General features: G+C 41.7%; 2 protein-coding genes across 3 annotated transcripts in view; both read left to right on the top strand.

The window, feature by feature from the left end:
- LOC139389808 (glycerol-3-phosphate acyltransferase 4-like) overlaps window positions 1–3,658 on the top strand; it is a 34,450-nt gene extending 30,792 nt beyond the window's left edge. Inside the window, exon 13 of the mRNA XM_071136772.1 lies at window positions 130–3,658. Coding sequence (XP_070992873.1) covers window positions 130–238 — 109 coding nt within the window. The 3' untranslated portion in view covers window positions 239–3,658. The remainder of the gene's footprint in view (window positions 1–129) is intronic.
- An 11,254-nt stretch (window positions 3,659–14,912) lies between these two features.
- LOC139389457 (inositol polyphosphate-5-phosphatase A-like) overlaps window positions 14,913–27,246 on the top strand; it is a 50,816-nt gene continuing 38,482 nt past the window's right edge. Inside the window, exon 1 of one of the 2 annotated variants that reach the window (XM_071136227.1) lies at window positions 14,913–15,343. In XM_071136227.1, coding sequence (XP_070992328.1) covers window positions 15,284–15,343 — 60 coding nt within the window. In that variant the 5' untranslated portion in view covers window positions 14,913–15,283. The remainder of the gene's footprint in view (window positions 15,344–27,246) is intronic. The other variant, XR_011629410.1, reaches the window with a different exon arrangement.

Genomic DNA, 27,246 nt, shown 5'->3' with positions numbered 1-27,246 from the left:
CACATGGGTTATAGGCTTATAATATCAGGTCTGTGTCATTGTTAAACCCAGCTTAGTTTTGCTCAGCTGTATTCCTGTGTGAGCATCAGAGTACTGTGTAATGGATTTGTGAATGATGTTGCTTTGTAGGGATGGCGGTTTAAAGCGAGGGAAAGTAAAAGATACATTCAAAGAGGAGCAACAAAAGTTATACAGCAAAATGCTAGTGGGAACCCAAGAGGACCGCAGTCGTTCTTGAAGTGAAACGTACAGAGTATGAGATGATCAGAGACCCACTTGTGGACAACAGAGTGGACAGTCTTCTGCACCCTTAAGGATTTTTTTTGACCTGGAATACTCCAACCCTCATGTCAGGAATTCTTCACTTGGCTTCCTCGGTCAGTGCCTCAGCTTGGCATATTAAGTTCTTATTGCTGTTACAGCCCATTCTGGTCACTGTCCTCTGATTCTAATGATTTGACAATGGACTGGCCTCTACTGCACCAGCCTGTCATGATGCTGTGCACTAAGAGTTCTCTCACCATCAGGGAAGATAACACACTCTCTTTTGAGTGACTAATATATTTATGACCTTCGTTGAGTTAATGTATATGTTTTGTTTTTATCCGGTCTCTCTGTTTATTGTTAATAGTATTATGACAGTTATCATAATTGTTCTTTAAGTTACAAGTGATCTGCCAGGGGACGTAGCAGTGCAGCATAGAGAATTATTGGAGAGCTTGTACTGAAGGGGAAATCTGTGACCATGTTCAACAGACTGAGATGGCAAGGTACCACGTGAATGTTTCTAATACTTTTTTATAGTTTTTATTTTCAATGAAAACCTTTTTTTTTTTAAAGCATTGTATTCATGTGTAAAATATAGTTATGTTAAAGTGGAGCTTGGGTTTTGTTTTTTGTTTCTGTTCTTGTGTCCATGGAATGTGGAAGACTGTTCACATTATGATGTGGAGAATATACATTCTCAGTGACTGAGGGTTGTTGAAGTGTAGTAGATACCCCACCTTCGTCTCATCTAAACTAGCCTACATAATCTAAACACTCACGTCTGCCTCCCATCCTAATTGACCATGAAGCTTATTTCTGAGCTGTCTGCCACCTCACGATAGCTGTGGTATTAAGCAGCATTCTGTGCTTTTACTTACTTACAGTGGCTTGCAAAAGTATTCACCCCCTTGGCATTTTTCCTATTTTTGAATTTCCAACCTGGGAAAAAAAGGGTGGGGGTTGTTTCATTTAATTTACCCAGCATGCCTTCCCCTTTTGAAGATGCATATTTTTGTGTGAAACAAATAAAAACGGAGAACTTGAGCATGCATTCACCCCCCCCCCCCCCCCTCCCAAAGTCAATACTTCGTAGAGCCACCTTTTGCAGCAATTACAGCTGCAGGTCTCTTGGGGTATGTATCTATAAGCTTGGCACATCTAGCCACTGGGATTTTTGCCCAATCTTCAAGGCAAAACTGCTCCAGCTCCTTCAAGTTGGATGGGTTCCGCTTGTGTACAGCAATCTTTAAGTCATACCACAAATTCTCAATTGGATTGAGGTCTGGGCTTTGACTAAGCCATTCCAAGACATTTAAATGTTTCCCCTTAAACCACTCAAGTGTTTCTTTAACAGTATGCTTCGGGTCATTGTCCTGCTGGAAGGTGAACCGCAGTCTCAAATCTCTGGAAGACAAACGGGTTTCCCTCAAGAATTTCCCTGTATTTAGCGCCATCCATCATTCCTTCAATTCTGACCAGTTTCCCAGTCCCTGCCAATGGAAAAACATCCCCACAGCATGATGCTGCCACCACCATGCTTCACTGCGGGGATGGTGTTCTCGGGGTGATGAGAGGTGTTGGGTTTGCGCCAGACAGTGCTTTCCTTGATGGCCGAAAAGCTCAATTTTAGTCTCATCTAACTAGAGTACCTTCCATATGTTTGGGGAGTCTCCCACATGCCTTTTGGACACCAAACGTGTTTGCTTATTTTTTTCTTTGAGCAATGGCGTTTTTCTGTCCACTCTTCCGTAAAGCCCAGCTCTGTGGAGTATACAGCTTAAAGTAGTCCTATGGATAGATACTCCAATCGCCGCTGTGGAGCTTTGCAGCTCCTTCAGGGTTATCTTTGGTCTCTTTGTTGACTCTCTGATTAATGCCCTCCTGGCCTGGTCTGTGAAGTTTGGTGGGTGGCCCTCTCTTGGCAGGTTTGTTGTGGTGCCATATTCTTTCAATTTTTTAATTATGGATTTATTGGTGCTCCGTGGGATGTTCAAAGTTTCAGATATTTTTCATAACCCAACCCTGATCTGTACTCCACAACTTTGTCCTTGACCTGTTTGGAGAGCTCCTTGGTCTTCATATTGCCCCTTGCTTGGTGGTGCCCCGTGCTTAGTGGTGTTGCAGACTCGCCTTTCAGAAAAGGTGTGTGTGTGTGTGTGTGTGTATATATACTGAGATCATGTGACACTTAGATTGCACACTATTTAACCAATGATCTAACTTCTGAAGGTAATTGGTTGCACCAGATCTTATTTAGGGGCTTCATAGCAAAGGGGGTGAATACATAAGCACGTACCACTTTTCAGTTTTACATTTTTTTGAAACAAGTAATTTTTTTCACTTCACCAATTTGGGCTATTTTGTATATGTACATTACGTGAAATCCAATTTAAATTACTGGTTGTAATGCAACAAAATAGGAAAAGTGCCAAGGGGGGTGAATACTTTTGCAAGGCACTGTAGGTATAACATGGTTTTAATGTGATATACTGGGCCACGGATGTTCAAAATGCCTTGTTCCCTTGCTGCTGAATCTATTAATAATTCTATGAAAGCTTCTCATCTACTGTGGGAATCCTCTTGCCAAATTCACTTCAGAAAGTGACAGCTGTTAGCTGTCATGTTTTTTTAATCAACTATCTTCCCATAGCTTGGCAGCTTATTTGAAGGGGCCTTACGGAGAGGGAGTGCAGTGTTAGTCTTATGCCCTGCTAGGCTGCAGTGCAAGCCTAGTGGAAATCCTTGGGCCTCGACTTCCTCAAACTCCTGTTTTGGTTCTTTCATCCCAGTACTGTACCAGGGGTATAAACGTTCCAGTGTTGACCAATAAAAATCCCTGGGTGAAGACATCAAACTTGTACAAGTTTAGTTGATGTAGAATGAGCTATTGAGAGCACTTGTCGACTCAAGCATATGCCATAATTTTTTTGTTCTCATTAGTATACAAGAATACACACTTGGACAGGCTTGTTGAAAAGAGTGGCCTTTGTCCTCTGGAACCCCTAAGAAGAAGGATTCCATCAGAATTCAAAGCATGAAGCTGGCATTCAGGTAAGGAAGGTGGCCGGCTGTGGGCCTGCTGGCCGGCAGTGGGTATGTTGGCTACATTTGACCCTGTACCAGGTTCCTTTCAATATTTTGTTGGCTGCCTGACTGATATTGCTTTGTGTTCTTGATGCTTCACAGTAGTGTTATTCAAGTATTCCTGTTTCTGAATGTCATCCAAAAAACTAAGTGTTGCTTTAGTAATGGTTGATGGGGTTGAATAAATCATTTATATGTGGCGATCATTTCAAGTTCCTTTTAAGGCGGGTATTCCCAAACTGGGGTACTGGGGGTACACCAAATAAAAATGTGATTCACATTAAAAAATATATTTTACATTTTCCAACGTGGCTATACATTTTGGTGAGTTTATTTCCCCTTGCCTGAGTAGCCTCGTTTCACTGCTAAAAATATAATTAAACCATCTAGTGTTCAGCGAAATAACGTCAAATATAGGTAGCCTAGTCAAATAATTAACATCCAGTCACGTTAATCGTTACTATGTAGCCAAACATTGCGTAGCCAAACATTGCGTAGCCAAACATTGCTGTTGCTCATGTTGGTATCTGTACTGATGGCGCAATAGCCATGACAAGGAGACGGAGTGGTAACGCTCGTGCAAGCAGTTGCTCCAGACGCCACTTGGTTACACTGCAGCATCTGAGAGGCTCTTGCTGCCAAGGGAATGCCTGACCGCTTGAAAGACGTTTTGGACACTACAGTGAAAATGGTTAACTTTGTTAAAGCAAGGCCCCTGAACTAGTGTGCATTTTCTGCACTATGCAATGATATGGACAGTGACAATGTAACTATTTTACAGTGACAATGTAACGCTTTTTGCTGGTTATCAAGGGGCAAAGTATTGACTTTTTTTTTTTTTAAATTGCGAGATACGAGCTTTGTTTTTACTGACTGTAATTTTCACATGTCTGACCGCTTGCATGATGAGTTTTATACGACTAGCCTATCTGGGGTGATGTTATTTTTCGCCCAAATGATCTAAATCTAGGAATACAGGGACTCTGCAACTATATTCAGTGTGCGGGACAAAATTGAGGCTGTGATTAAGAAGTTCGAGCTCTTCTCTGTCTGCATTAACAAGGACAACACACAGGTCTTTCCATCATTGTATGATTTTGTGTGCAAATTCAAGCTTATGGACAATGTCAAATGTGATAGGTGCTTCGCTATGAGTGAGTTGGGTGCGCAATTACGCAGGTACTTTCCAGAAACCGATGACAAACTGGATTCGTTATCCCTTTCGTACCCTGCCTCTAGTCCCCTTACCGATATCTGAACAAGAGAGCCAGAAGCCGCGGCCAGATTTCTGGATTTGATCTGCGTTCAGAGTATCCTACCCTTGGCAAATCGCTCTGTTAAGACGTTGATGCCCTTTGCAACCACGTACCTATGCGAGAGTGGATTCTCAGCCCTCACTAGCATGAAAACTAAATACAGGCACAGACTGTGTGGAAAATGATTTGACTGACACTCTCCAATACAACCCAACATTGCAGAGTTATGTGCATCCTTTCAAGCACACCCTTCTCATTAACATTTTTCGATAAACAAATAAGGTTTAATATGATGGTTAAATGATGGTTAAATAATGAGCAAAATAATGATAAATAATGAGCCCTGGTCCTATAAGAGCCCTGTCACTTCCCACGAGCCAGGTTGTGTCAAACTCGCACTCATTCTTATGTTTAGTGTGTGGCAGGCTTACAATGATGGCAAAAAAACATTTGCAAGTGTGCTGTCTCTGGTGCTAGAGGGGGTACGCAGCTGGATTGAATGTTTTGAAGGGGTACGCCACTAAAGTTTGGGAACCACTGCGTTAAGGGATACATTAACCAATTAACACTAAAATAACTAGTTTTGAGTCTCCGGAGGTATTGCAGGTGGTGTGGGATATTTTCTTTAAAAAAAAATGTGAATATGAATATCGCTAGCAACAGAAACCAATTGAATTAAATACAGTAGAAAAGAGAATAAAACTGCTGGTATGCTTTGACATGGGCATACACTTTTGCCAACCCATGACTGAACTTTGTTAAACCAGCTAAACAACTGCTCTTAGTGAAAACGTGTTTGGAGTTACCTTTCTAGCTCAAGGAGTACCGGTACTGAGTCAATGTGCAGGGGTATGATGATGTTGAGCTAATATGTACATGTAGGTAGGGGTAAAGGTGACTCGGCAATCACGATAGACAAACTGTAGCAGCAGCGTATGTGAAAGTGTCTATCTGCAAGTGTCTCGTGTGTGTGTGTGTGTGTGTGTGTGTGTGTGTGTGTGTGTTGGAGTGTCAGTGTGGTATGTATGTGTGGGTAGAGAGTCTGTCCAAATAAAAAGGGGGTCAATGCAAATAATCAGGTAGCCATTTGATTAACTGTTCAAGCCATAAGACTGCCGGGGGTAGAAGCTGTTCAGGAGCTTTTTGGTCCGAGACTTGGCACTCTGGTACCGCATGCCGTGCGGTAGAAGAGAGAGAACAAGGTGCTCTCAATGGTGCAGCTGTAGAACTTTGAGGATCTGAGGGCCCATGACAAATCTTTTCGGCCTCCTGAAGGGGAAGAGGCGTTGTCGTGCCCGCTTCACGGTTGTGTTGGTATGTTTGGACCATGATAGGTCCTTAATGATGTGGACACCCAGGAACTTGAAGATATCAACCCACTCCACTATAGCCCTGTTGATGTGAATTGGGGCGTTCCCGTCCCTCTGTTTCTTGTAGTTGACGATCAGCTGAAGCGTTACAGATACTGCGCTAGAAATGTAAAGGTAATTTCCAATTTGAGCTGAGATATGCAGCATTTACTTGTCGTCAATGAAGGTGTTAGTTGAGTGGGGCCACGCAGTCGTGGGTGAACAGGGACTACAGGAGGGCTCTAAGCACACACCCCTGAGGGACCCCCATGTTGAGGGTCAGTGTGGCAGATGTGTTGTTGCCTACCCTCACCACCCGTCAGGAAGAAGGTGTTCAATCCCAGAGTCCTTAGCTTAGAGATGAACTTGGAGGGCACTATGGCATTGAATGCTAAACTGTAGTCAATGAACAGCATCCTCATGTAGATGTTCCTTTTCTCTATGTGGGAAAGGGAAGTGTGGCGTGCAATAGCAATGGTGTCATCTGGATCTGTTGGGGCGATATGTGAATTGGAGTGAGCAGGGCAAGGGTCTCCAACCTTCTAGCAAGAGTGCTACTCAAAAAAAAAGAGCGCTTACGAGCTACAACTTTTTTCCCCTAGCGTTCAAATAGGCACATTCTTCTCTTTGCCTCACCCCTGCAACTCTTACCCGGGTCCTTAGTGTACAATAGAAAGTAGTGCACTGCTTTCTGTCAATATACCTGGTAAAATGGTTAATAAACAACTCTAAAGGGGGCCGTATAAAATCTGTTACACCCCCCCCTCCCCCAAAAATGGTATATTTTCCCAAATGATGTACTGTTTTTTTAATTTTTTACTCAAAATTACAATTACCCAAGGAGAAAGAGCTAAATTGGATGTTCTGACTACATGGCAAGACATAATTTTTTTTTTGGTCTGGAAGAAAACTAACATTTTCATTCTTCAGTGTAATTGCGCATCTAGCGAGTGAGGAATGTGCCTTCTAATGTTCAGGTCTAATGATGGTTCTGTACTGCTGCTGCTCATTTCCTGGCAAAGCTAGAAAATAACATACTAGATACAAATGATACTTCTGCCAGGTAAGCCTACTTTGCAGTTAACATTTAGTTGAAGGTTTTAGGTAAAGTATTTCTGTCAATCAACAAGACGGTTATCACATCAACTGGCTACACAAGAAGTGATGGACAAACGCATGCACCACAGACAGACGGGCAATACTGCTGGAAATGAATTGCCAGATATTGTGTTACGTTTGGCTTTTTAAGCCAATAGTGGCTAACCAGGGGTGGGATAATGTCAATGTTGCATTGATTAGATCGTAGCTGGGAGCGTGCAGTGTCTAATATTTGTGAAATTTATGATAGTTTGCAGTGGAACACGTGTGAATTGCATGTAGTGTACTTTCAGAATTGTTTGGCGAGCTACTCATAAGTGTGCTGGTAGCTCGCGATCAACCTGTTGGAGACCCCTGGTCCAGGGTGCCTGGGATGAGTGTGTTGATGTGAGCCATGACAAGCCTTTCAAATCATTTCATGGCTACAGTTGCGAGTGCTATGGGGCGATAGTAATTTAGACAGATTACCTTGGCATTCTTGGGCACACGGACTATGGTGGTCTGTTTGAAACATGTACACGTCCTGGTAATCCGTCTGGCCTTGTGGCCTTGGGAATGTTAACCTGTAAAGTTCTTACTCGCATCACCGATGGAGAGTGATCACAATCGTCCGGAACCGCTGGTGCTCTCATGCATGTTTCTGTGTTGCTAGCCTCCAAGCTAGCATAAGGCATTTAGTTTGTCTGGTACGCTCACGTCACTGGGCAGTTCTCGTGGCTGGGGTTTTCTTTGTAATCTGTGATAGTTTGCAAGCCCTGCCACATCCAACGACCGTCAGAGCCGGTGTAGTAGGATTTTATCTTAGTCCTTTATTGACGCTTTGCCTGTTTTTCGGAGTATCTTAAGTGTCGCAATAGGCTATGGTAGTTGACACTTTCTCTTCCAATTATAATTTAGGATGTGAAAATAATGATTACTTCTCCTTTCCATTCAGTCATCTAATGAAAAGATAAGTCTGCTAACGTACGATGGTTTGCCTTGGAGGGGGTCCCTGTTCTATATCGATTCATTATCTTGCCATGCACTCAGTGACATGTTGTCCAGCCAGGACTCCTTTCAGCCAGGGTAAATTATTGCCAGTGATTCTGCTGAGACCCCATCCAGTACCCAGGTGGCATCCCAACAGTGAGGAACTGCCTCAGTAGCCTTTCAGGGGAATTTCCCTTTTAGGTGGCTTTGTTTCCACTGCTGATGGACAGGGCAGCATTATGTTCTGCCTCTGTGTGCTGCAATGGCTTCAAATGGATCCATTGTCCAGCATGCAATACACAGAGGAGCAAGAGGAAGCAGTGTGAAAACCTTAAACCATGGCATGGTTTACACAACCAACCTTTATCAACTCGTTGCAAGTACTATGGAGAAGATGTTTTCGGCCTCTGCACCCTTTCAGTGCTTTACTATTTTGACTCGTTCTGTGCAAATTCAGTTCAAGACCAAAATAATATTTGCAACCCCACTTGGAAGAAAAATACATGGTTAGGAACTTTGTAGAATGTACTGCATTTAATAAAGATGGTGCTTCTGCTGAGAGCTTCACCTAATCCTTGAATTATCTGGCCTATTCACCACAAGGTTAAACATTTTCTGACCTTCCCCATAGTCCTATGCCATTTGTATACACTTCCTTAGGTCTGACCGGGTTATTCAACAGCTCACCATAATAAGTGGGGTGTTGTTTATCCTGTTATCAAGTAAGCCCAATAGAGTAGGCTGTGAGGTCTATGACAACATGAGGTAGGGGCAGAATTCTGCTCTTTCACAATATCAGTGTATCACTCAAGAATGTGGCTGTTTTAGTGCAGAACGGTCAATGTAGTGTCTGCTCAAAGATCATAGCATAGTGTAAAGCCAAAATGGATCATATTCAGTCAAAACACTTGAAAAACATAATAGTTCTGCCTTGTCAGGCATGGTGGCAGAAAGTGGTGGGCACATGTCCAAATGGAGCTAGTCACAAATAAAAGGATGGTGAGATGAGCTCAATCCAATTAAAAGTACACCGCTCTGCTCTTTTGTTTCCATCATTGAAAATAGTCAACCAGTTATGTTTTACAACAACAGTGTCTGAGTTTGATGGATAATTTAAATCAGAAAACTGCGTCTGGTCTTTCATCTTCTATTCTTTGAACATTTTGCCAGGCCACTGATAACAGATTGAACATGATCCACAATCTCTATAAATTAATAGGTTACATGTATATTAATGTTGCTTAATTGTTTATTTGTTTATTTGTGAAGTAGCTTAATATCTGGTTTTTGATAGGCCCAACCATTCATAATAATTTCCCCCAGTCTCAGACATACATGTGTGGGTTATATGTTAATGTGGTAACCTAATGGACTACTATCTGTATAAATGCTACTACTAGCCTATTATTTTTAGGGACTGGATGTGGTTTTAGTTAAACTTGACTAAGAAAATAGGTAGGCATTATAGTCCACCCGCTGGGTACAGACATCAATTCAATGTCTATTTCACGTAAATTCTACGTAATTTCGTTGAAATTATGTGGAAACAACGTTGATTCAAAACACTGTCTGCAGAATATAAGTACTCTGAGTGGACTTTTTAGTCCGACTTAGGAGGTGCGCACAACATCCACCGCTTCAGAGTATATTACTCGCTAATGTTCCAACACTGGATAAAAAAAGGGCAGGGGTGTATGTTTCATGATTATGTCATGACGTTGGCCTGGGGGGAGGTTTATGACAGTCATACCTCTTCCCCCCCTTTTTCCTCTCTGCCCTACTGATGTTACATTTGCAAACACCTTGGTTAACATAGAGATTCTGGGAACATCAAAAGGTGGGGGGAAATGAACTATATTCTGGTAATCCGACCAATTGAACATATGTGGTGGTACTTAATAAATATGATGTCAGTTCGGTTGTCATCTGAGACGTTCTCATCAGTGGAAAGTCTACACAGAGTTATCGGATTCACATGGTATTGTTGTTCAATTTAAATGTTTGAATATGAAATTATTTGATGGGATGAAATGTGATTTTAGATTCTAAAATGTGAGAATTGTTTTTTTATAAGGTTAGGGCTCTGCTCAATCAGTGGCCCGCCCCTGTGAAGGGACATGGGCTATAAAACTTTTCAAACACGCCCTCCTCTCCCTTCCTATATAAAGCCTTGACGACAAAAAACCTGCTGTTCCGAGGACGACGGTCCGATGTCAGAACGGTTCAGATAATAACTACAGAACGAAGCCAACATCAGCGTGAGCTTTGGTTGCGAATGGTATGAACTTTGAACTCTTATTCACTACAGAAGTGATACCTCCTAGCCGTTGAGTTAGCAACAGCAAATGTAGGTTAGGAAGGAACAGACAGAGTATCCCATCTACCACACTAAAACTACTACATTGTATCCAATTTACCAGCAGAGACATTCTTCAAATGACTTGGTTGTGCAACACGGCCTTCCATCTACCACCAACCTACCGAAGCGCAGCTCAGAGTAAATATTTATTTCATTTTCCTTTTCCAAATGGGCGGTAATTTAGAATGCATAAGATTCTGTATTTACGATAGCACAGCTTCGCCCTTTGTTCTTCAGTCTTCCCGCTCTTTCACTCAAACCCAGCCCTTTTCTTTTGTGTAACCAGCTGTCATATCTGTTCCGCCCGCTAGGGACGTTTTCCTTTATGATGTAATTTGTAATCAAGTTATGATTTTAATTATGTGTAATTCTGTGTGATTAGTTAGGTATTTAGTAAATAAATAATTAAACCCAATTTTGTATTGCTGATTCAACTTGTTAGCCAGGGTTTGTGCAGATAACCAAGAATTTACAACTTTCAGATGAGACGGAATTAAGATGACGATTAATATTGACTGCTATTTATGTAAAATATTACTAGGTCTTTAAGAGTTTATTCGGAAGATAACAGCTCTATAAATATTATTTTGTGGTGCCCCGACTCTAGTTAATTACATTTACATGATTAGCTGAATCAGGTAATATTAATTACGGAGAAATTATTTTATAGAATAGCATGTCGTATCACTTAATCCGGCATAGCCAAAGACACGACAATTAACTACTCATGGTGTGATTGTGATAACATACAGGAACTTAAGTCCTTTTGTTCATCCGACCTAGAATACCTCAATCAAATGCTGACCGTATTACCTCCCGAGAGAATTCTCTTCGGTTATAGTCACAGCCACGTATATTCCCGCTCAAGCTGATACCACGACAGCCCTCAAAGAACTTCACTGGACTTTATGCAAACTTGAAACCACATATCCTGAGGCCGCATTTATTGTAGCTGGGGATTTTAACAAAGCAAATTTGAGGAAAACGTTACCGAAGTTCTATCAACACATTGACTGTAGTACTCGCGCTGCTAAAACACTTGACCACTGTTACTCCAACTTCCAGGATGCCTACAAGACCCTCCCTTTGGCAAATCAGATCACAACTCAATTTTGCTCCTCCCTTCCTATAGGCAGAAACTCAAACAGGACGTACCCGTGCTAAGGACAATTCAACACTGGTCTGACCAATCGGAATCCACGCTTTAAGATCGTTTTGATAACGCGGACTGGGATATGTTCTGTGTTGCCTATGAGAACAACAAACTCAGTCATCGTATCAGTGTGTTCGTCTATCAGGAAGTGTATAGGTGATGTACCCACTGAATATTAAAACCTACCCTAACCAGAAACCGTGGCTAGTTGGCAGCATTCACGCAAAACTGAAAGCGCAAACCATCGCATTTAAACATGGCAAGGTGACTGGGAATATGTCCGAATACAAACAGTGTAGTTATTCCCTCAGTAAGGCAATCAAACAGGCAAAACGTCAGCATAGAGGAAGTGGAGTCGCAATTCAACGGCTCAGACACGAGACATATGTGGCAGGGTCTACAGACAATCATGGACTACAAAGGGAAAACCAGCCACGTCGTGGACACTGACGTCTTGCTTACTGACAAGCTAAACACCTTCTTCGACTGATTTGGGGATAACACAGTGCCACCGATGCGGCCCGCTACCAAGGACTGTGGCCTCTCCTTCTCCGTGGCTGACGTAAGACATTTAAGCGTGTTAACCCAGACGGCATCCCTAGCCGCGTCCTCAGAGCATGCGCAGACCAGCTGGCTGGAGTGTTTACGGATATATTCAATCTCTTCCTATTCCCACATGCTTCAAGATGTTCACCATTGTTCCTGTAACCAAGGAAAATAAACTAAATGACTGTCGCTCGTTGCACTCACTTCTGTCATCATGAAGTGCTTTGAGAGGCTAGTTAAGGATCATATCACCTCCCACCTTAACTGACACCCTAGACCTACTTCAATTTGCTTACCTCCCCAGTAGATCTGCAGATGATGCCATCACACTGCACACTGCTCTATCCCATCTGGACAAGAGGAATACCAATGTAAGAATGCTGTTCATTAACTATAGCTCAGCATTCAACACCATGGTACCCTCCAAGCTCATCATTAAGCTTGAGGCCCTGGGTCTGAACCCCACCCTGTGCAACTGGGACCTGGACTTCCTGATAGGCCGCCCCCAGGTGGTGAAGGTAGGAAAAAACACCTCCACTTTGCTGATCCTCAACACTGGGGCCCCACAAAGATGTGTGCTCAGCCCCCTCCTGTACTCCCTGGTCACCCATGACTGCATGGCCATGCACAGCTCCAACTCAATCATCAAGTTTGTAGACGACAACAGTAGTAGGCCTGATTACAACAATGACGAGACAGCCTACAGGGAGGAGATGAGGGCCCTGAGAGGGTGGTGCAAGGAAAATAACCTTTCACCCAAAGTCAACAAAACCTAAATGGAAACAGCAGAGGTAGCACCCCCCTATCCACATCGACGGGACCGCAGTGGATTAGGTGGAAAGCTTCAAATTCCTCAGAGTACACATCACTGACAAACTGAAATGGTCCACACACACAGACAGTGTGGTGAAGAAGGCGCAACGGCGCCTCTTCAACCTCAGGAGTCTGAAGAAATTTGGCTTGGCAACTAAAACCCACAAACTTTTACAGATGCACAATTGAGAGTATCCTGTCGGGCTGTATCACGGTCTGGTACGACAACTGCACCGCCCGCAACCGCAGAGCTCTCCAGAGGGTGGTGTGGTCTGCCCAACGCATCACCGGGGGCAAGCTACCTGCCCTCCAGGACACCTACAGCACCCGATGTCACAGGAAGGACAAAAAGATCAAGGACAACAACCACCCAAGCCACTGCCTGTCCACCCCACTATCATCAAGGAGAGGTCAGTAGAGGTGCATCAAGGCTGGGACCGAGAGACCGAAACAGCTTCTATCTCAAGGCCATCGGACTGTTAAATAGCCATCACTAGCCCACTAGAGGCTGCTGCCCTATACACATAGACTTGAAATCACTGTCCATTTTAAAAATGGAACACTAGTCACTAATAATGTTTGCATTACTCATCTCATCTGTATATACTGTATTCTATCCTATTCTAATGTATTTTAGTCTATGCCGCTCTGACATTGCTTGTCCGAGTATTTATATATTCTAATTCCATTCCTTTAGATTGTGTATATTGTTAGATATTACTGCACTGTTGGAGCTAGAAACACAAGGATTTCACTACACCCACAATAACATCTGCTAAACACTTGTATGTGAGAAATAACATTTGATGTGTGCTCACACCTGCTTTACTGAAAAGGGCACATCTCAATAGATGGTCCGGGTATCCTCATGGCATGGCACAGGTTGGGGGGGGGGGGGGCATTCCTCTTTTGTTCTCCACCTCTCCTCTACTGACAGGTTGGTTGTTTTAGCTACAAAATCAACGCCAAAGATGTGTATAACTAACCCAAGATAGACCACGGCCTGTTGTTTCCAATAGGAGCAAATTAATCATAGTGGGCAGAACAAGCAAGGTTGGTAGAGCCAAGCACGAGCTAGCGAAAGCCTGTTGGCAGTGTTCTAGCATGTATTTGCATATTTCTGTAAGGGAACGCCTACTCTGAAGCACGCATGTGCAATAACTCAATTTGGCCTTGCACCACTAAACAATGCAATTGTTTAAAGCTTTCGCAAAGGGTAAAGTATACAAAACAGAAAATTGTATTGAGATCAAATGTTTAATCGATAAGTAAATTAGCATCTCACTCCATCTTCTCCCACTGCCGGCCACTGAGTTTCCTCTCACCACCATACTTGGTAATGAGTAGAAACGCCAACAGGATTTCTCAGTTATACATCTGGTGAAATATCTATCATTGTATATGTACAGACTGACGCGTGCGAACTATGGGGCAAAACAGGCGGGTGGCTTAGATTGTTGACAACATGTAAACTATATTTCTTCGCCGATGTTTATTGAAAACAGATACATTTGCACAATGAGCACTTGTCTTTCAAATACATCGTTACAGTTGTTGGTTACCTAGCAAGTGCATTTGTGCCAAATTAGCATTGACATGAAATCAGTCAAGAAGACATGGTATCAATAACTAGCTGAAACGAGTCACTTACGATTCCCCACATGGCAGTTTGTCATTGTTGGTAGCTATCTGGCCATCCAGAATTACAACTCACGAACTTCTGCCCCATTGAAGCGTGCAAATCGTTGTGATATTTGTCATCTAACCCATCAGTTCATGCAAGCAAGCGGGAGACGGATGACATGAGACTCAAGAGGGCCCCATCAGACCAACAACACCTTGAATGGCCTACTACTCCATGAAGTTTGCACTTGTGTCTAAAGAAACACTTGCTCAAAACATTGTTTTACCATAGTGGGTGTACATTACTGTATTTACACCTGGGATATTGTTTTTCAGAAATTGTTGGAATGTGTCTTTAATAACTGGGTGCCGTGGGCGGAGCTCCGAAGTTCATGACACAGCATTGACAACAACTGCTTGATCAGGTCGCGCGGGGCAGAAGGAACTGTTCTGGCGCAGGCAGCAGGTATAAATCCAATTACAACGAAGATAGAAATCCTGTCCTGCAATTTCTCAGCAGACATGGAAGATAAGTCTATCATTGAGCAGGAGTTAAGACGACAGACGACTCACGCCATCAACCAAAAGCGGGCAAGTTAAAAACAACAGAAACAAATGATCAAGATGAATTATACGACCGACTTCTTCAGCGACATATACAATACAGCACCGTATCAGTAAGCTGTTTGTAACACACGCAAAGGATTTTGCCATCGCGTCTAACGGAGTTCTTCCCGCGGACTATTTCTGGAATTCGATCGTTATCATGGAAATGTACACTGACGTCCTACTTGTCACTGCAAATGTTGGATCATTATTCGACAATGTAAGTATTAAACACATGCTTACTTGACTATATACTGTTTTAAGTCACTTTGAATGGCGATTATTATTTTGTTCAGTGGAACAGCGATATTCCTATGTAAGCAGTTAGATCTGCCGGAGAACACTAGAACCGTACAAGACCAAATTCTACTGCCTGTAACAACATTCCATAGATTCGAATGAAGACAAATTCAAATCCCACAGTCTGTCTTCGGGCATGCGATCCAATCCACTATTTAAATTGATCATTAATAGGCCTTATAAAATGAGTTATTTTTCAACATCAGGCTTCCTTTGACTATTCATTTTCATCATGAAAATCATTATTTATGTAGCCGAAATGGTTTATTTTCAATCGATATGTGGATCATAACTTTGAAGTCACTTCACGCGCTGTAGCTGCGCCTTGGGACACTGTTATTGCGGCTTCTGACGACATAATTGTTTTGTTGTTTACTTCGTTCGGCCTTCAACTGCAATTTCCTCTGCCTAGTTATCCTCATTCCGTATTTACCGAGTTTTTTTGCGGCATGATTATTGAGGTTGCGTGAGTGTTCTCACATCAGATCCGCGGAGAGAACCATTAAGCAACAACGGGTCCAAGACAGTTTAAATCAAACAGGAAATTGATGGCGTGCAACAACGTCACATTTAAAGGAGAAGTTAACTTGTTTTTTAGTTTTTTTTTTAGAACTTGATGTTTGACTCACCCTGAAAGTAGTCTATGGGCCAGGATAAACTAGTCTATAGTTCTGTTTTTGATAGGGCAATATTTAGATTTCCGCCTAAATAGATGTAACTATTTTTCATGGCCATAAATAATAACTGGCAATGTAGCATAATTTTTTAGAAAGGTCTAGTCAGGAACTCACCTTTCTGGTAAAAAATAGTTTATACATTGCTGAGGTGTACTCACTTTTGAAGACACAAGCTCAAGTACATAGTACATATATTATGAAAAATCATGATTCCCCTATTCAACAAAAGTGGGGCAATAGGGCTTGAAATGACAAATGCGTTCTAAATACAGTAACAATAAATGATAAACAACTTACTATAAGATTTCACCTTTCTTATAACTGTCAAATATGATCATAAAGTACAATATTGGCACCATTTCATGTAACTGAAAACAGAGAATTTTCTCAAACATCCACTGAGCACTGCAGACACCATTGAAATGTGTGCAGGCTTGTCACAACTGGGCAATTCCATGGTAACGGAATGAGACTCCGATTTTTCATTTAAAATGTATGCCAAACAAAAACCAATGATTTTAAAGTTTAACAAACCATACAGCTCAATGCACAATAACTACTTTTAACAATTTTCACTGAACATTTTACAAGACACATTTACTGAAATAAATTTGCAGTTGCAAAGTTTTTCGGTAAAATCTCCCTTTGTTTGTTAAGTGACCAGATTATCGAAAACCTTAAATATCTGCTTTGAATTAAGATTCAAAGATGTCTGCAGAAAGAATAAGGTGCTAGCTATGACATGACACCTTAAGTTTGAAAAAAATAATATTTTGGTTATTAAACTACAGTAAGGGAAGTGGATTTATACCAAGTAACAGCGGTAACAGAATGTTCTTCATGGGTCCCTGATCTGTACTTCACAGAAATGCATAATTATGGATCTAAATTTCATTCTCTTCATGGTGATGTATCCTAAATAGGTAGAAATATGCAATATCCTTCTTTGCATATTTGGGTATTATTCCACACACAGGCTATTATTTTAATGAGCTCTGCCACCAAACGACCAAATTTGGTTGGTCTGAATTGGACCAAATATGAACCAATCAAAGACTTCCATGTTTCACTAGTTTGGACATCAAAGTACAGCACAGTAGAGCTCAGTATAGTACATTACAGCACAGTAGAGCTCAGTATAGTACATTACAGCACAGTAGAATAAAGTCTAGTTCAAGTCAAATGTTTGACCATTTTAATGGAAAACAATCACAGGAGGGTACTTCATTGTTACTCAGAAATGATTTGAAATTGAGAAAGTCTGCATCGGACTTAAGAAACATCAAACCAAATATGGAGTTGATTTCAGTTGTTTTGGACATTACAACATGACATTGAGCAGATGCTTTTATCCAAAGCAACTTTTTCCCTCCTTTTTCATATGGGTGGTCCTGGTGTCGAACCCACTTTCTTGAGTTCCACTGTCTCATATTCCCCTGTCCACGCTCTACCAACTGAGCTACAGAGGACTATCTCTCTTCCATTTATTTTTAGCTAGCGGTGGCAAAAGTTAGCTGAACTTTGTAATGGATGTTTAAGGAACTGAACCATGGATTGCCTTTGCTCCTGGCCCATAGACTATTTTCAGGTTTTGGTACCATCTACCATCAAGTTGTAAAATAGTGCACTTCTCCGTTTAAGTTATTGCAGCGAAAGTGCAGTTCATAACTTTTTCAGTCACCAAGCTCCCTCTGCTTCAGCTACTATATAATTTGTAACCTATGCTACAGTGTTGGCAATTAGATTTGTTTGCCTATAGCATATTGTTTAACAACATATCAAAAACAAACGTAGGCCTACAGTGTAACAACATATCAAAAACAATGCTGGTACAGGCCTACAGTGTAACAACATTATTACTACAGTGTAACAACATATCAAAAACAATGCTGGTACCAGAGTAGGCCTACAGTGTAACAACATATCAAAAACAATGCTGGTACCAGAGTAGGCCTACAGTGTAACAACATATCAAAAACAATGCTGGTACCAGTAGGCCTACAGTGCAATGCTGGTACAGGCCTACAGTGTAACAACATATCAAAAACAATGCTGGTACCAGAGTAGGCCTACAGTGTAACAACATATCAAAAACAATGCTGGTACCAGAGTAGGCCTACAGTGTAACAACATATCAAAAACAATGCTGGTACCAGAGTAGGCCTACAGTGTAACAACATATCAAAAACAATGCTGGTACCAGAGTAGGCCTACAGTGTAACAACATATCAAAAACAATGCTGGTACCAGAGTAGGCCTACAATGTTACCTCATAAGTATTTTACACATGTATAAACTGAAATGTAGTAGACTGATCATGGTCAGCATGGAATTGCCCAGACTTGGGTGTGTTGGGTGTACTCACATTATGCACACTGTGCAGTAGCCTAATGCAATTACCTCTGTTCCCTAGACAACATTTATTGTGAATTTACTTATTTCCTTTCATTCTGAGGAAGGCAGTGACAAACACTGTGAGGCTAACATGTTTGCACAACATTTTATTTTCTTTGAACTCATTCTGATTTTCCACTAAATCTGGCCAAATATTTCAAGAGACTAGTGGTGGGAACACTAACACTAAGGTAACCTGCCTAAATGACTACCGACCCGTAGCACTTACATTTGTAGCCATGAAATGCTTTGAAAGGCTGGTCATTCCTCACATCAACACCATTATCCCAGAAAACCTAGACCCACTCCAATTTGCATACTGCACCAACAGATCCACAGATGACGCATTCTCTATTGTACTCCACACTGCCCTTTCCCACCTGGACAAAAGGAACACACCTATGTGAGAATTCTATTAATTGACTACAGCTCAGCGTTCAACACCATAGTGTCCTCAAAGCTCGTCACTAAGCTAAGGATCCTGGGACTTAACACCTCCCTCTGCAACAGGATCCTGGACTTCCTAACGGGCCGCCCCCAGGTGGTAAGGGTAGGTAACAACACATCCACCACGCCAATCCTCAACACGGGGGCCCCTCAAGTGTGTGTGCTCAGTTCCCTCCTGTACTCCCTGTTCACTCATGACTGCATGGCCAGGTACGACTCCAACACTATCATTAAGTTTGCTGATGACACAACAATGGTAGGCCTGATCACCGACAATGATGACAGCCTTTAGGGAGGAGGCCTGACCATGTGGTTCAAGGACAACAACCTCTCCCTCAACGTGATCAAGACAAAGGAGATGATTGTGGACTGCAGGAAAAGGAGGACTGAGCACACCCCCATTCTCATCGACGGGGCTGTAGTAAAGCAGGTTGAGCGCTTCAAGTTTCTTGGTGTCCACATCCCCAACAAACTAACATGGTCCAAGCACACCAAGACAGTCGTAAAAAGGGTACGACAAAAGCTATTCCCCCTCAGGAGACTGAAAAGATTTGGCATTGGTCCTTAGATCCTCAAAATATTTTACAGCTACACCATCGAGAGCATCCTGACTGGTTGCATCACTGCCTGGTATGGCCACTGCTCGGCTTCCGGCCGCAGGGCACTACAGAGGATAGTGCGTACTGCCCAGTACATCACCGGAGCCAAGCTTTCTTCTATCCAGGACCTCTATACCAGGCTGTGTCAGAGGATAGCCCTAAAAATTGTCAAAGACTCCAGCCACCCTAGTTGTTGACTGTTTTCTCTGCTACTGCACGGCAAGAAGCGGTACCGGAGCGCCAAGTCTAGGTCCAAGAGGCTTCTGAACACCTTCTACCCCCAAGCCATAAGACACCTGAACAGATAATTAAATGGCTACCGAGACTATTTGCACCCCCCCCCCCCCCCCCCCCCTTCTACGCTGCTGCTACTATGCATAGTCACTTTAATAACTCTACCTACATGTACATATTACCTCGACACCGGTGCCCCTGCACATTGACTCTGTATAGGTACCCCCTGTATATAGTCAATTTTTTTTTTTGGGGGGGGGGTATTTCCTTAACTGCATTGTTGGTTAAGGGCTTGTAAGTAGGCATTTCACTGTAAGGTCTACACCTGTTGTATTCGGCGCATGTGACAAATAAAATTAGATTTAATGGCCAGTGGGGGCCATGCTGAATCTGATGTTTGGTCATGATCTAGAGCTAGGCTACTATGCTGGAAGATTTTATTCACATACTCTGCTTGTAGGCACCAGGAACCCTTGTTGTCACAATTACCTGTAATATATACATTTACCTATCTGTATGATCTTAAGCATCTCAGATACCTTCCCAGCTGACACACTGATAGTGATAGGCTACTGGAAACACTGGAAACACCAGTACACAACACCACTGCCACAGCCTTATTAGTCACATGGTGTGTATTGTGATTTGAGATCATGGAGACGGTTGCCTTAATGATATGATACTTTGTGTGTGTGGAAATAATAGTATGGAATCAATATAATATATGACTAGAGAGTGATTCCTCATGAAACCCAGGACAAAAAAAGGCTAGGATTTGGGGGATTTTCATGAAATGTAAGGAGGAAGAATTGTTGACACAATTGTATCTAAAAGTATAATTGTGAAATAATTTATCAAAGTTGGCATATTTATTACATTTTGGCCTTCCACAAGCTCATTGGCTCATTTATTAGCATTGGTCAGAAAATGTTGCCAGCATGTTATGTAGTTCAACAAGTGGATAATTTTGCTCTTCACTCCAGTCACTTAGTAGCCGAGGCCTACTCCTGACCAAAACCCTGTGACGTGTCTTAATCAATCAATGTGATTTTGTTTCACTGAATCTCTGTCAGTATATTTGGTTAATTCTATGGCGGGGCAAATACGTGGAAGTGGTGTAGCTCATCTATTTGTTTGCTCATCTGTCACTGATCAGAAACATTTAGCATGTAATAATGTAGCCTAAATCTAGTGTAGGTCTATTATTTTGCTGGGTCGCGTTTAGGAAACTCCACAAGCCTGCGGAGGCTGTGAAATATGACGCAAGTTGTGTGGTAAAAATATAATTTGTATTTGTTATTTCATTATATTCTTAACCTAGTATGAAATATGAGTGTGTTGACTGATCGGGGTAGCCTAAGTGTGTCTTGTCTGTTTAATTAACAAAATAACTATTGAGTCCATGCTGCAGCCATATAGTCTGCACAGACCAGTAACATCACCAGTAACATCACCAGTAACATCAACTCAAAATGTGCCATTCTATTCTTTTGAAAATACATTTTATTAGTCTTATGTTTCTTGGGAACTGCCTAAAGAAATTCATGGATTTATTTTTGATGGTGTATATTCTCAATAGATTTATTAAAATAGACGCCCACTCACATCTGCACTCCACTAATACCATTCGTTGCCGGCATGCTCATGGGAGTTATAAAGTATGGTAAAAATGGGCCTGTTTGTAAGGAGGTCATATAAACATTGCCCAATTTGTTTTACAAGTGAAATAAATCCGATCTGAAAGCAGTATCATATTACAGAGCAAGTGGTAAAGCTTCATATGACACCAATGTTTGCTTTGTAACACCAACAGATGGAACACTATGGAGTCTTAAAGGAGGCCTGGGTAAGGTGAAAATGTCATAAATATGCCATGGTCTTTCCACTTCAAAAAGCACAAGAAAGAGGATTTGACACCCACCATCTCAGATTGTTCTGAAATAGTTTCTGTTAGAAACAGATACAATGAGCATTCCTGCAATATTATTTTGTTGAAATATAATTTGATCTCTGACAAATGAAGCTAATTGATTGCATCCAAATGGGCCATTTTAAATGGATAGGATTCATATAATATTCAATAATTATAGTACCTGACATAGTACCTGTACCAAACTTCTAACAGTGAGTTTTAGACATGTGGAATCCAGAGGAATGGTGAAAAGCCACCCATGGACCTCCTACACCACATATGTCAGAGTCAAGGCCCGCGGGCCACATCCGGCCCGCAAGAAGGTTTTTTACGGCCCCTGGGATGATCTTGATTTATTATTAGAACCGGCCCGCAGCAAGCCGGCAGCCCGCAGATCTTTTACACGCACCAATACTACATTTCCCACAATGCAAAGGTGACGCACCGAGCAGTAGGCTGCTTCATTTCAATATTTATTGGCACAGCAGTCGTCAGCATCACAGTAAAATTAACTTTCAGATACCCATCAAAAATGGCAAAACGGAAGGTGGATACTGAGAACCGGGGGTTTCAAACAAGGTGGGAGTCGGAGTATATGTTCACGAAGGTAGCTGGAAAACCTGTGTGTCTTCTGTGTGGAGAAAGTGTGGCGGTACTGAAAGAGTATAATCTGAGACGACATTATGAAACGAAACACGCGGACAAAAACAAGAATATGGACATGGAACAAAGGCTACAAAAGGCAGAGGAATTAAAACGAGGCCTCAAATCTCGACAGGCTCTGTTCAAAAAAGCCAAATCACAAGGCCAGGCTGCTGTCAAGGCCAGTTTTATTTTGGCAGAAGAGATCGCTAAATCAGCCCGGCCATTTACGGAGGGGGATTTCATCAAAAACTGCATGATTAAAGTTTGTGACGAAGTTTGCCCAGAAAAAAGGCAACTCTTTTTAAATGTGAGTCTGAGCAGAAACACCATTGCCGAGAGAGTAGACCAGTTGTCCATCAATCTAAAAGAGCAGCTTGTGAAAAAGGGAAAAGATTTTATTGCATATTCCTTGGCTGTGGATGAGAGCACCGACATTTCTGACATTGCCCAGTTGTCAATTTTCATCCGCGGAGTGGACTCCAACCTAAGCGTGACAGAGGAGTTTTTGGCTTTACGTCCTATGCATGGCACAACTACGGGGCATGATTTGTATGAAGAGGTGTCAAGATGTGTAAATGAGATGGAGCTGCCTTGGGAAAAACTCGTGGGTTTGACAACCGACGGAGCACCTGCGATGTGTGGACACAGGAGCGGACTGGTGGCGAAGATACGGGAAAAGATGCAAGAGGAAAACGCGACAGGTGAGCTGACAGCTTATCATTGTATCATACACCAGGAAGCGTTGTGCGGTAAAGCCTTGAAAATGGAGCATGTAATGAGCATCATCACGCGCACAGTTAACTTTATCAGAGCCAAAGGTTTGAATCACCGCCAGTTCAAGGCATTTCTGACGGAGTTAGAAACGGAGCATGGTGATTTGCCTTATCACACAGAGGTGCGATGGCTAAGCCAGGGAAAGGTGCTTCAAAGATGTTTCGAGCTTCGTGAGGAGATTTGTCTGTTCTTGGACAGCAAAGGGAAAGACACAACACAACTCCGAGACGAAATGTTTCTGTGTGAAATGGCTTTTCTGTGTGACATTACGAGTCATCTGAATGCAATAAACTTGCAGCTGCAGGGTCGGGATCGTGTCATCTCTGATATGTACAGTACAGTGAAGGCATTTAAAACCAAACTGACTCTGTGGGAGACGCAGATGCGGAAAGAAAATTTGAGCCACTTTCCCAGCTGCCAGACCATGAAAGAGAAGCTCTCTACCAGTGCGTTCCCGAGCACACAGTTGGCTGATAAAATAGGTATGCTTGCCGCTGACTTTCGACGCCGATTTGCTGACTTTGAAGCACAAAAAAGCAGGTTGGAACTGCTCGGTAACCCATTTGCTGTTGACGTGGAAAGCTCACCACCAAACCTCCAAATGGAGTTGATTGATGCACTGAGGGCAAAATATGCGGCAGTGGGTGCTGCGGAGTTCGCCCGTTTCCTCCCCGGCACAATGCCCCAGCTGCGCATCCAGGCTGCTCAAACGTTGTCTATGTTTGGCAGCACATACCTGTGTGAACAACTGTTTTCTTTGATGAACCTGAACAAAACATCACACAGAAGTCGACTTACTGCTGAACACCTCCACTCAATTCTGAGGATTTCTTCAGCTCAGAGCCTTACCCCGAACATTGATGAACTTGTGGAAAAGATGGGACACCACCAAGTATCACCCTCAACCTCAAACAAGTGAACATTACTGTGCAATCACATATTTAGAGTTTTTACTCAGTTCAAGTTTAAAAGTTAAAATTTAATATTTGTTTTCACTGCATGTTACTTCTCCTTAAACAAAGTGTTGTTTTTGATTAATAGATTTTTGCACTTTATTTTTTTGTATTTCAATCCAATTATATTTTAAAAATATTTCAGTTGAGTGGATGATAGAAAATTGCTATTATTGTTTTTTCTTTGAAGTAAATTTAGCCCACTTTTGCTAAAATAGAAAATATAGTCTACTGATGGTGCCTTGAATACCGGTTTCTTTCATTTAATGTTCATGTTATGGGGATATTTATATAAAGGAAATTTGTCTTTTGTGTCTGTTGAAAATTAAAGATTACTGACAGAGCCATAAGAAAATATTGCTTTATTTATCTGATCATATTGTAATATATTTGTTAGGTTTTCAGTAGGTTCAATTAGGTTCACTAGACTATATGCGTCATTTAAAAATTTTTCAATGAACATTCGAACAGTCCGGCCCTCGTCTTGTAGCTGATTTTTTTATTTGGCCCTCCGTCCATTTGACTTTGACACCCCTGTCCTACACCAATCCCACCCCAACAACAAGTATATAGTATCAGTTATCTGTGTCTGACAAGTAGTAGGGAGCTGCGGCTCAAGTATTGTTGTATATAATGTATTCTCAGTGAATTTGGTGTTGCGTTTCCCCCCCCCCCCCCCTGTTCAGAGAAATTAGTAATTGAAGTTGTTAGCTGTATGTCCCATCCTGCATCCTGATATTACCCGTTTCTGACCACTAGATTGTGCAGTACCTGCTATTAGGTGAAAAGTTTGAAGGCCCCTCCCCCCATTTTAAAAGGATTTTTCACCCAAATTACAAAATGACAATGGTTTCCTTACCCTGTAAGCAGTCTATTGACAAAGTATGACAGCAAGCCATGCTTTGGTTTTTGGTGGCCACTGTTTTAAATGCTAACTTTTTGGCATTTGTAGCAGAAATCCAATGTAAGTCAATGGTACCTACAGTATGAGTTAAAAGTTTGGACACCTACTCATTCCAGGTTTTTTCTTTATTTTTACTATTTTCTAGCGACCCTTTGCCTTCATGACAGCTTTGCACACGCTTGGCATTCTATCAACCAGCTTCATGCTGTAGTCATCTGGAATGCATTTCAATTAACAGGTGTGCTTTGTTAAAAGTTAATTTGTTGAATTTATTTCCTTCTTAATGCGTTTGAGCCAATCAGTTGTGTTGTGACAAGGTAGGGGTGGTATACAGAAGATAGCCCTATTTGATAAAAGACTAAGTCCATATTATGTCAAGAACAGCTCAAATAAGCAAAGACAAACAACAGTCCGTCATTACTTTAAGAAATGAAGGTCAGTCAATCCGGAAAATGTCAAGAACTCTGAATGTTTCTTCAAGTGTAGTTGCAAAAACCATCAAGTGCTATGATGAAACTGGCTCTCATGAGGACCGCCACAGGAAAGGAAGACCCAGAGTTGAACACTTTTTTGGTTGCTACATGTATGTTATTTCAATGTAGAAAATGGTAAAAATGAAATAAAACCCTTGAATGAGTAAGTGTGTCCAAACTTTTGACTGGTACTGTATATTAGCATTTTCACACGTCATGTTCAAATGATCCTAAAGTATACAACAATAGATTGAGTTACACAATGTTACTTATAGATGGTTTGGATATGAAACGCCCAAATTATTTAGTTACCATTGACTTGAATTGGATTTGTGCCACAAATGCTCAAACGTTAGCATTTGAAACAGTGGCCAGGGAAACAACCAAAGCATGGGTTGTTGTCATACCTTTTCCATAGACTGGAAACTCATTTAGGTCATTTAGTAATTTGCTTTAACTATCCCTTTAACATTGAGAGATTATTTTTTTTAAATCTAGTGGTCAGAACTTGGTAATATCAGGATGTAGGATGGGACATTCACCTAACTTCAATTTCTCTGAACTGGAGGGGGAAAATACATTACATAGGATGAGGAAACAATACTCAGAGCCGCAGCGCCATACTTCTGGTCAGACATTGAGAACTGATACTGTATACTCATTGTTGGGTTGGGATTGGTGCGGGGGGTTCGTGGTTGACCATTTCTTTGGATTCCTCATGTCTTTATAATTTTTATAATTTGTTTTGGTCCAAATCGGATGTTCTTTATTTATTAAATATTATATGAATCCTATGAATTAAAATGTCCGATTTTGGCGCAATCAATTAGCTTAATTTCTCAGAGAGTAAATTATATTTGAACAAAATCACGTTGAAGGAATTCTAATCTTATCGGGTTCTAACTACTTAAATAAAGGTTAAATATATATATTTTTAACTAGGCAAGTCGGTTAAAACCATTTTAATTACAATGGTAGCCTACACCAGACAACGCTGTGATACAGCCTGGATTCGAACCAGGGTGTCTGTAGTGATGCCTCGAGCACTGAGATGCTGAGATGCAGTGCCTTAGACCGCTGCGCCACTCGGGAGCCCCAACTACAGAAACGATTTCATAACAATCTGAGATGGTGGGTGTCATGGCTTGCTGAAACAACCCGCCAACTTTGATAAATTATTTTGAAGTTATGCTTTTAGATGCACATGTCAAATATAAGTCAACAATCCTTACTCAAAGACTATTCTATGGATTGCATTATATGAAAACCTCAGTCTTTTTTTTGGTCTGGGTTTTGTGAGGAATCACTCTAGCCCTACTTTAGGTGGTTGTGCTCTGATAAACTCCATGTTCGTTAGTCTTTAGCTTTGGGCTGTGATGTTTGGGAAAAAGGGGCTTGGCTGTCATTGTGACTGAGGGGGAGGGAGGAACTTACACTCATGGAAATTTGGCTCAGGACCATGTTTCCGGTTGCCGTATATGGCACTGTTGAAAACATGTTAGATCCCATTGGCTGGCCTCGCTTTTTAGGGCCTGTTTACATGAAGGGAAAAAGTGAGGGGTCTGCACTGGAAATCAAGGTTTGTTAGGGCTAATGTGTACATTTAAATCAAATCAATGCACATGAAAGTCACCAGGCCATGAAATGAAAGGACATTTTGTTGTTGAGGAGAACAGTATAAATCACCTCTAGGTTTAGAATAATTTTTATGTTGACTGACTTTTCTTTAGAGGGCATGATGTAGCAGAGATTGATGGTTGTACAGGACATGGATGATGGGTCAGGGTCAATTACATGTTTTTGCTATTAAA

Source organism: Oncorhynchus clarkii, chromosome 30 (genome assembly GCF_045791955.1).
Source record: "Oncorhynchus clarkii lewisi isolate Uvic-CL-2024 chromosome 30, UVic_Ocla_1.0, whole genome shotgun sequence".
NCBI classification, from domain to species: domain Eukaryota; kingdom Metazoa; phylum Chordata; class Actinopteri; order Salmoniformes; family Salmonidae; genus Oncorhynchus; species Oncorhynchus clarkii.
The sequence above is the reverse complement of the archived record's forward strand: the minus strand, read 5'-3'. Positions and strand labels throughout refer to the sequence as shown.